Genomic DNA, 10,350 nt, shown 5'->3' on the forward strand with positions numbered 1-10,350 from the left:
GCCAGTGTGCGTAGGATAATGGTCTCCTGTGGTTGGCCTGAGGGTAGACTCTTGGTTCACATACATCAGAAATGGGACCTCCAGACTGCCTCCCAGCTGGATTGTCTAGGAGCCGGAGCCGATGGCGTTTGGGCTAGTCTCTGTGAAGAGGGAGCGGCTCTTGGTCACGCTTCTTCAGCAGTGACGATGATGAATCTTGTTAGACTCGGCAACACAAAGATACTCAAAAAGTATAATTGTACTCAGCTTCGTAAGTCAGCCATGGCTGTCACTAAACTAACAACTGGTAAGCCTCCTCATCCTAAACAGGTTGTGTATGGGGAAAGAGCAGTTGATTTGGTCCTCGGGTCTGCTGGAGTGGGCGACTTTGATCTAGCCGAGTTCTTTGGCATTGAGACTCCAAACAGGATAACAACACTCGCTACAGTTGAGATGATAAAGGACAGATTGGTTAATCTCTTTGGAGACCATGAGCAGTTCAACGATGAGTTGTGTGGCAAAATGAAAGAGCAAATGCTCCTTGATCTACGGTCTGGTAAGAAGGAGGAGTATCACAGTCCAGCTGGTATTGCTCTCCTGTTTGATAAAGCAGGTGGCAAGCTGACGCCTGAAATGGGTGAAGCAATATCTAAAGTTTCTCTCAATTCGTCTCATCATCAAGGCCTTATTGATGAGATAAGGAAAGAATGGGATCGCTGGGATAATCAAGAAGAAGGTGATGACAAGGGAGATGGGATGCTTCTCTTTGACTCATTCTATCATGGCTTCATGGCTCCTTACTTTGGCTGCTATAGGTGTGATAGAACAAAGAAGGCAATGAAAGCCCTTGATATGGATCAGGATGGATATGTTGATTGGTACGAGTTTCTTGTGTATATCAAGTGGGCCTTGTGCCAGTATCCAGAGACCACTGACCCTGATGTACTACTCTCTATTGCATTTGAAGAGGGGCTCATTCCTGCTATGAGAGATGAAAAGATTATGAAAGAAAGGCTTCAATAGAAACTTCGTGATGTACTCTTGGTATATATTATATATGTGCACACACAGAGAATTCTTTTTACCTTTTAGGAACTATTATTTTCTTATTATCTATTATTCTTCTTATTTTTTAATTGTTTGCTCCTTTTATTCATAATAAATATTACTCTATTTTAGTAGTCATGCATTGTAGCTGCCCTGTGGGAAAAATTCAGCATGTACAATGTACATGCCTGTTTGACTTATGTTTCCTGCATAAAACATGATGTTTCTTGTTCCATATGTTTCCAGTGTATTTTATGATTATTGTCTCACCCCTTACGTTACATGTTAAAACAATGAACAATGACTGTCAATATAGTCACAAGGTTTCATACATAAGCTACAACTGCACGTTCTACAAAAGCTATTGTCCTAGCTACTATTACTATTATTATTAGTAATGCTTGTGTGAGTGTGTGAGTGTAGTGTTATTAGTATAGTGTACATATGTATGGAATCCTTTTACTCACTATGGAATCACTCCCTCACTTAGTCACTCATATATGTGCTTCATTAATTTAATTTGTTTTTGAGATATTAACCATGATATTAGCCCTCATCATCTCTCTCTCTCCCCCCTCTCTCTTTTCCAGATTGTTCTCGTGTTGTAAAGAAAGAAGAGATTGATCCTATCAAGTGGTCCAGCTTTACTGGTGTACTAGGTAAATTAATGTGTGATACTTGCAGGGTCATTGTTAATTAATGTATTAAGGAACTGCTAATGTACTTTACTCTTGCTAATATATGCTGCATTTAGTGTTGATTTTTGTATTATTAATGCATACATATATAGGGACTGAAGTCCTGGGTATTTGGCCTAAGTACAGTCAAGTGAATGATGTCAATGCTACTGATGTTTCCTTTGATCACAATGTCATTGTTACTGGAGACGATTTTGGCCTTGTTAAGCTATTCCGCTACCCAACAGTCAAGAAAGGTAAGAAAATAATAATAATATTGACTACTGTATGTTGTTACGAGTGTAGCATGTACGATTCTTGTACATGTACATACACGTACATGTATGTTTGAATTAATAGTAGAAATGGGATATGTGAAAACTACTGTATGAAACTAGTATGACATACCAACTGCTATTTTATATTTGTAGTAGAAGTATGATATATGCATGCATGGTTTGACAAATGTATTTTCATCTTTCTCTATTTATTAGGTGCCAAGTATAAGAAGTACACGGGTCATTCTGCTCACGTCACCAATGTGAGGTTCCTCTCTGACAAGAGACAGATCATTTCAACCGGAGGAGGTGATCACGGAGTGTTCCAATGGAGGTTCCTACCCAACGGAGAGGAGGGGGAGGAGGAGGAGGAAGAGGATGAGACTGGAGATCCTTTACTGACTGGAGCCTGTAAGAGAGAGGCATTATTGATAGAGTGACAGAGAGAGAGACAGAGGGGGGAGATTTAGTATACTTTATGTTTGCTTCATTTGTGACTCTGTTCCTGTTATACCATTAGATACTGATACTGATAGTGAAGCTAGCGACAGCGACTTGTCTGATGTCGGATCGATGGACTCTGACATTGAGAGGGAGCAAGAAAAGAGCTATGACAGGTAGAAGGCTGGCCCTTGTAAAGTTACTCATAAATTAGGCTAAAGACCCTGTACTGTAGTATAGGGATTTTGACCACAAATTTCATCAAAAATGACTAGGAGAAAATTTTCTATTTTTATAATTTATTTTGGTATATATACATGTTCTTATGTTGTCTAGCAAGTTTGAGCTGATTCCAGTCAAAATTGGATTTTTTACGAATTCTTAAAGTTACTCAAAAATCGGGCCAAAGTCCCTGTACTATAGTACAGGGATTTTGACCAAATTTCGCCAAAAATGACTAGGAGAGAATTTTCCATTTTTATAATTTTTTCTGATACATATACATGTTCTTATGTTGTGTAGCAAGTTTGAGCTGATTCTGATCAAAATTAGATTTTTTATGAATTTTCAAAGACTTAAAAACTGGCTACAACTACATGTACATTACTATAATACTTTAATTTTATGTACTGCTACTTATGATTAATGTTGTAGAGTTGTGTATCGAGAGGATCTCGTCAAACTAAAGGAGAAGATGCAAGAGAAGGAAAAAGAGGAGGAGTCTTCAAGGCCAGCTGGTCCAAAGCGGAGAGGAGTGAAGAGCGGCTCCGCTCAGGGAAAGAAAGATGAACCACCTCAGTCATCTTTAACACTGGAATTTGTACACGGGTAACACCAAAGAGAGAAATAGAGAGAGAGAGAGAGAGAGCTTTAAATAATTACATGTAAACCTATTTATAACTTTGTCCTTTTAGTTACCGAGGTTATGATTGTCGTGGCAACCTCTACTACACAAAGAGTGGTGACATTGTCTATCATGTAGCAGCTCTTGGTATCGTCTACAACAAGGACACTCACAAACAAAAATACTACTCATCTCACAACGATGACATCCTCTGCCTCGCCCTTCATCCAACGTCTGATTATGTAGCAACTGGTCAGATTGGAAGAGATCCTAGTATTCATATATGGGATTCTGACAGCATGGAGTGCTTGTCTGTACTGCAGGGAGAACACTATAGGGGAGTCTGTGCTGTTGACTTCTCAGGTAAGATATACATGTAGTGGGTATAGGATGGTCATTTTGGAGGCGAAAATCCTTTTCAAATTTGACATTTTGATACCCATCACCAAAAATTTAAGCAATTTGCCATACCAAAATTACCAGTGTCATACACAATACATACATGTACAATGTACGTGTATTTTATATCTCTTCTCTCTTAAGGTGATGGCAAGAGGTTAGCTTCAATTGGTTTGGATGATGACCACAGCATTGTTGTATGGAACTGGAAGAAAGGAGAGAAGCTAGCAACGGCCAGAGCCCACAAGGACAAGCTCTTCATGATAAAATGGAACCCACTGAACGAGAACCAACTCCTGACAGTCGGTATGAAACACATTAAGTTCTGGAATCAAGTTGGTAAGAAATAAAAACACATACATGAATGTACACTAGTAGTTTGAATGTATTTATTTTATACACACCTCATGCATGCATATTGTATTAATTATTAGTATACATTACTATAACCATGTTTGTTTGTCTTTGTTTTATTATTTCTTTGTTTTCAGGTGGTGGTTTTACTTCAAAGCGTGGCGTATTTGGTAAGCATGGCAAACCCATCACAATGCTTTGTGGAGTGTATGGGAATAAGGAGGAACAGTGCTTTACGGGTGGAGCTGATGGAAAGGTTTATGAGTGGAATAAGACAGCCTGCATCCATGCACTTGAGGCACACACTGGCCCTGTCTTTATAATAGAACCTGCTGAGAAGGTACATGTGTCTATGTTATATTGTATGTTATAATTATTGTGTATTTTTATATTTATTTTATATATTTAATATTTATTATAATTTTATTTTTATTTATTATGTATTATAATGTGTATGCTATATTTATTTATTTCTGATTTATAAATGATAATAAATTAATAATGTTTATGCTTGCAGTGGTAGTAAATGATGATATAAATCCTATTCTGACACCTCTTGTATGAGATATCCAATGAGTACTTATAGATATATATCATAAACTGATACTGCCACTGATTAAGTATTGATTCATACTGATTCAACTTGATTCTGATTTGATTCATTATTGATTCTATGGTGTAGGGTTATCTGACTGGTGGTAAAGATGGTCATGTTAAGCTCTGGGATGATTCGTTCCGATCAGTATTAAAGTCATACCAGCTTGAACAGGGCAAGGTTGTCTCCCCCTCTTCACTGACGGTTGACTCTCCTCCTGTCAGAGCTATATCCCTAGGAGCTGACTCAATCCTTGTTGGAACTAAGAACTCTGAAGTAAGGGGACCATGGTCCATAGCATATGTACATGTACATGTAATAGATGCAGTCACATCAGTACATGTACATGTACATTGAGTGATTGATTGATGTACTAATAATGTAGCAATTGGTAGTAAATGATGATATGACTATTATTCTGACACCTCTTGTATGAGCTATCCATGCAATGAGTACTATTATATATCATAACTGATACTGCTATTGTGACTAGTGTGAGTAGTGACATACATGTACATGTTTTAATTTAGTATGTGGGTGGTGGGTTACCATGGTTGTCTCCTCTTTTCAGATACTTGATCTCCACAAGAATGGTGAGATTAGGATACTTATACAAGTAAGAAGTTTGTGTGTGTATGTGTGTGTGTGTGTGTGTGTTTTTAACACTCACTGATTTTATAGGGTCACATGGAAGGAGAGTTGTGGGGATTAGCTGTCCATCCGGTTAAACCTGTTATATGTACGGGTAGTGACGATGGTACTGTGAGGCTATGGGATACCGATAAACACTCCATGATTGATGTTGTTACAAACGTTGGTAAAGCAGTGAGGTGTGTCGCCTTCTCTCATGACGGAGGAGCACTGGCTATTGGCATGAAAGATGGTAAGATATGGCACAAGTATGTGTACAATTTATATACTTGTATTTGTGTTTGAAGATTCTGCATTTTAATGTTATTTATTGTGTATCTCTGTAGGTAGTTTTATTGTGATTAATACTGATTCTAAGGAGAAACTTGCTTCATTCAATCACAGGAAAGAAGAACTCTCTGATATCAAATTCTCACCAAGTCAGACTTTGATTGATTTAATTATATTCTGATTTATTTATTTTTTTAAATTTATAGACGGGAAATATCTTGCAGTTGGCTCTCATGATAATTTCGTTGACATATACAGTCTTGTTGGTCAGAAGAGGGTCGGAATTTGCAAAGGAATGTCAAGCTATGTGACACATATCGACTGGGATCAGCTAGGTATGGATAGATGGTCATAAAACTGGGGAAAATAGAGGGAATTTATTATTATTACTAATGTCATTATTATTATCATTATTATTATTATTATTATTATTGTCATTATTATTATTGTTGTTGTTGTTGTTGTTGTTGTTTCCATAAGGTAAACTGATACAGCTCAATACTGGTGATAGAGAAGTCCTTTATTTCGAGGCCCCGAGAGGCAAGCAACAGTTCATCACTAAAGAAGACGCAACTGAGATAACGTGGGACACCTGGACCTGTGTCCTTGGTGAGTCCTGCACCGGTATATGGCCACCATATACCGATGTCACCGACGTTAATGCGTCCTGTGTGTCGCGTGACGGCCGAGTGATTGCAACCGGTGATGACTTTGGATACGTTAAACTATTCAAGTATCCATCCTTTGTAAGTTATTGTAAAAAGAAGATCCTTACTTAAAATATTTAAATACAATTGTTTTATTAATACAAAATATTCCTTAAAGAACGTCCTTATTTTAACTGCTTTTTTATTCGTTAACATCGAATATTATTATTATTATTGTTATTATTATTATAAATGTGTTTGTTTCTATCAGGGTAAGCATGCTAAGAGCAAGCAGTATGTGGGTCACTCTGCCCACGTCACTAATGTACGCTTCAGCTCTGACAATAATAAACTGATATCCACTGGTGGAGGTGATACTAGCATACTTGTGTGGTCCCATGATGGAGCTCCTTCTCTCTCTGCCCTTGAGGAAGGAGAGAACACTGACAGTGAAGATGAGGAAGAAGGTATTTTTGTTACATTTATTTATCGTCATTTCTAGAGGATTTAAGCTGATGTGCTCAATACTGTATGTTTTGTTTTTTTTTCTCTTTAGGTGGGTTTGATAGTGACGTTGAGAGAGAGAGGACCATCGATTATGTGAGTAAGACTTATGTTAATCCGATACGTGAGGCTACTCTGGGTGGAGCTAAACCACAACCTGTCGATTCATCTCTGAAGGCGCCTCGTAAAGGTGCCAGTCGGAATGTGACCGTAACACCAAAAGTGACCACTAGACCAGAAGAAGAGACTGTTGATGTTAAAGTAAGAGAGAGAGGGAGAGAGAGAGAGAGAAGAGAAAAGTACATGTACATGTATGTGTGTTTGTGTATGAATTTGCATAGTTTTTGCCTCTTTATCTTAAAAATAAAAAGTTTTTAAAAAGTTTTAAAACTTATGTACATGTAACTTTTGCATGCTTGAATGAATGACATATATTTATTGTTTTTCTATCCTTCTTTATTAATTTTAGGATTTGTCCCTAGACTTTATATTTGGGTATCGTGGTTTCGACACTCGTCAGAACCTGTTCTACACCTCACCAAACCAGTTTATATATCATGCTGCTGGTGCCGGGATCATATACAACGAGGACACACAGACTCAGAGTTTCTATTTAGAGCACAATGACGACATCGTGTGTCTTGCCCTGAACCCCAGCCCCAAGGCTCCTAATGTTGTTGCTACCGGTCAAATTGGAAAGAACGGTCCAGTACACGTTTGGGATATTGAGAAGAGACAGCCGCTCTCAATACTCCAGGGGGCCCACTCTGTGGGGGTCTGTAGCGTTGATTTCAGTCACAATGGGAAACTGTTGCTGGCAGTGGGTCTTGATTCTAAGCACTCTATTACCGTGTGGAGGTGGGCTGAAGGTAAGCATCAAGTCATTTTACAAATGTTCATGTATTGTATGTATTTTACTTCATAATTATTTGTACTTATTTTGCATATATTTAAATGTACATGTATGTAGATATTGAAATATAGTTTACAGTTATTTTTTAATTTAAAGATTTTTAGAGTACTTTTCTTTCTTTATAATCTTTACTTCTCCAGGTACTAAGATGGCTCAGGCTACTGGTAGCGTCAATAGGATATTCCTTGCTCAGTTCAGACCTGATTCAACTAACAAGTTTGTGTCCGTTGGTGTCCAGCACGTTCGGTTCTGGAGTCTTGCCGGCTCTAAGCTCCTGAGTAAGAGAGGGACCATCAACGTCAGCAGCAAAACCGACTATAGAATGCAGACCATGCTGTCAATTGCATTTGCTCCTGTGAGTTTTGTAATTGTTTATTAATAATCCCATTAGCTTAAAATTGCAATGTTATTTCTCTGTTTTTATTATATATTTATACATGCATTTTCTGATACAAGAATTCTCTCCTGGTCATTTTTGGCGAAATTTGGCCAAAATCCCTGTACTATAGCCCATGGTCATTGGTCAAATTTTTTAAATTTATTAAAAATCTAATTTTGACTGAAATCAACTAAATGCTCATTATTTCTTCTCGTCCACAGAATGATGTCACATTTACCGGTTCCATCAGTGGTGACGTGTTCATGTGGAAAGGTCACATACTGTCTAAGGTCATAGAGAGGGCCCACACTGGGCCTGTCTTTGCTATGTACAGCTCACTTAAAGAGAACAAGATCATTTCCGGAGGCAAAGAAAGAAGGCAAGTCATTTTTAATTGTTAAAGAAAATAATAAATGGGCTTTCTGTCTCAACAGTACTGATGCTGTTGTTAAAGTATGGGACATTGGAATGAAGGAGGCTCAGGAGTATAAACTCACCCAGTGTCCTAAATCAACCGTTCGATCCATCTCTCAAGGAAATAATGTTAGCATAATAATAATAATACTATCCTACTATCAATGAATGCTGTTTATTGTTGCTGTGTTTTATAGGGTAAGATATTAGTTGGTACCCAAAGCAGTGATATACTGGAGATAGACACTAATACCTCTGAATCTAAGGTGAGAAGGAGGAAAGAATGAAGAAATATCTGATTATTATCTATAGGTATTGCTTCACGGTCACTCTGAGGGTGAGCTGTGGGGTCTGGCCGTCTCACAGCAGTCACATGACTTTGCTACTGCGTCATGTGATAAGACAGTCTGTACCTGGTCTCTTGATACTAAGGTAACGTCTCCTCATATTAACTGTGTACTTGTAACTCTCTCTCTTTCTCTCTCTCTCTCTCTCTCTCCATCAGACATGTCTTAATGTCCGTCAGTTAGATCAAGAAGCGGCTTCCACTGACATATCACCTGATAGTGAGCTCCTTGCTGTTGGGCTCCACAACGGAGAATTCTTGATACTCAAATTTGCCGATTTGAGCCAATTGGTAGCTCAAAAGAGAGACAGGAGCAAAGCCCTACAAGTAGTCAAGTAAGAAAATAAATAATAACTTTATTTATACATTGTACATTTGCCTTTTTATATTTATGCATAATACATATTCTGGTTCCTCTTAGGTTCAGTCCTGATGGTGTTTTGCTTGCAGTGGGTTCTGATGATGCTTGTGTTGATATTTATGATATCAGTTCCCTTGGGGATAAGGGTCCGGTACGCACTAGCTATTGCCGGGGTATACCTAGCAGTGTGACTCACATTGACTGGTCTAACGACTCCAAATACCTACAAGTAAATAAGCGATTAGAACCATCAGATATCGTCATAAATATATCATGCTATTGTGGAGTATGGAGAGAGAGAGAGAGAAAAGGAGATTATTATAAGAGAGAGTATCAACAAAATAACTTGCTTCCGTTTTGTTTTCTTGTATAGACTTGTTGTGGCTACGACAAAAAGTTAATTTTTGAGGCTCAAACAGGCAAACTGGTTACTAACCCTGAAGGAATAACTTGGGCTACCTGGACCTGGTAAGAAATAATTACTAGTATACTTATAAATGTACTAAGAATTTTATCCTTCACATATCTCTTTCTTTTCTTGTAGCATACTTGGCGAAGAAGTTCAAGGTATTTGGCCTAAAAATGCTGACAAGGCAGACGTCAATACGGCACATGTGAATCCATCTGGTACTGCCGTTGCTACCGGAGACGATTATGGGTGTGTCAAATTGTTCCCCAAATTCCCAGTCTCTGAGCCATATGTAAGTATATGGATGTACCCACATTTTTATGATAATAGTATAATTCCATTTATGCACCATGTTAATTTCTATTTTTTGTAGGCTAGTCATAAAAAATTCTTTGGTCATTCTGCTCATGTAACTAACGTCAAGTTTACATTTGATGACAAGTATTTGCTGTCTGCTGGTGGCGATGATTCATGGTAATATGATAATAGTAATAGCCTCTTTTTTGTATTCTGTGTTAATCTGTTATTGTAAGGAGTAGGTGAGGATTTGAATGCAGAGTTTAGCTTGTAGATATTTTCTACGAATTAATAAATATATTTGGATTTTTAGGGTTGTTTTTTTGCATATAGAATCATTATTAATTATTTATTTATGTCTTTTTTTTGCTTTGTTTGCAGTGTCTTTGTCTGGTCCTGCAAAGAAGATTGAAGCTCTCCTTGTGTTGCAATAACTTTTGATAGCAAAAACTTTTAGCATGATAGCGGTATAGTCAGACTGTAGTGGATTTTTTCTTATTTTAAATCATAATTGATCATTATTTGTGTGTACTGTAGTAGGGTTT

General features: G+C 37.7%; 1 protein-coding gene across 1 annotated transcript; it reads left to right on the forward strand.

The window, feature by feature from the left end:
• The first annotated feature begins 1,618 nt into the window (after nt 1-1,618).
• On the forward strand, nt 1,619-10,326 carry LOC100635298 (echinoderm microtubule-associated protein-like 6). The gene is made up of 28 exons (XM_020008718.1): nt 1,619-1,685; nt 1,817-1,960; nt 2,198-2,392; nt 2,502-2,598; nt 3,077-3,250; nt 3,337-3,629; nt 3,810-4,004; nt 4,157-4,359; nt 4,702-4,890; nt 5,186-5,230; nt 5,296-5,497; nt 5,592-5,684; nt 5,742-5,870; nt 6,016-6,281; nt 6,454-6,649; nt 6,739-6,947; nt 7,156-7,555; nt 7,740-7,954; nt 8,200-8,357; nt 8,413-8,521; nt 8,590-8,658; nt 8,705-8,824; nt 8,898-9,073; nt 9,160-9,328; nt 9,473-9,567; nt 9,644-9,800; nt 9,882-9,982; nt 10,187-10,326. The coding sequence occupies exons 4-28, from the start codon at nt 2,555-2,557 to the stop codon at nt 10,215-10,217; spliced, it is 4,038 nt and encodes a 1,345-aa protein (XP_019864277.1). The 5' UTR covers nt 1,619-1,685; nt 1,817-1,960; nt 2,198-2,392; nt 2,502-2,554; the 3' UTR covers nt 10,218-10,326.
• Nucleotides 10,327-10,350: the final 24 nt, after the last annotated feature.

This window comes from Amphimedon queenslandica, unplaced genomic scaffold (assembly GCF_000090795.2).
Source record: "Amphimedon queenslandica unplaced genomic scaffold, v1.1 AMPQUscaffold_13507, whole genome shotgun sequence".
Classification (NCBI taxonomy): domain Eukaryota; kingdom Metazoa; phylum Porifera; class Demospongiae; order Haplosclerida; family Niphatidae; genus Amphimedon; species Amphimedon queenslandica.

What these genes read in the sequence shown, in the direction of transcription:
- LOC100635298 (XM_020008718.1), top strand. Translation starts at nt 2,555, where the DNA reads ATGGACTCTGACATTGAGAGGGAGCAAGAAAAGAGCTATGACAG. An exon ending in TAAGTTCTGGAATCAAGTTG is followed by an intron (nt 4,005 to 4,156) that starts GTAAGAAATAAA and finishes CTTTGTTTTCAG; the next exon opens with GTGGTGGTTTTACTTCAAAG. An exon ending in CGTGTGGAGGTGGGCTGAAG is followed by an intron (nt 7,556 to 7,739) that starts GTAAGCATCAAG and finishes TTACTTCTCCAG; the next exon opens with GTACTAAGATGGCTCAGGCT.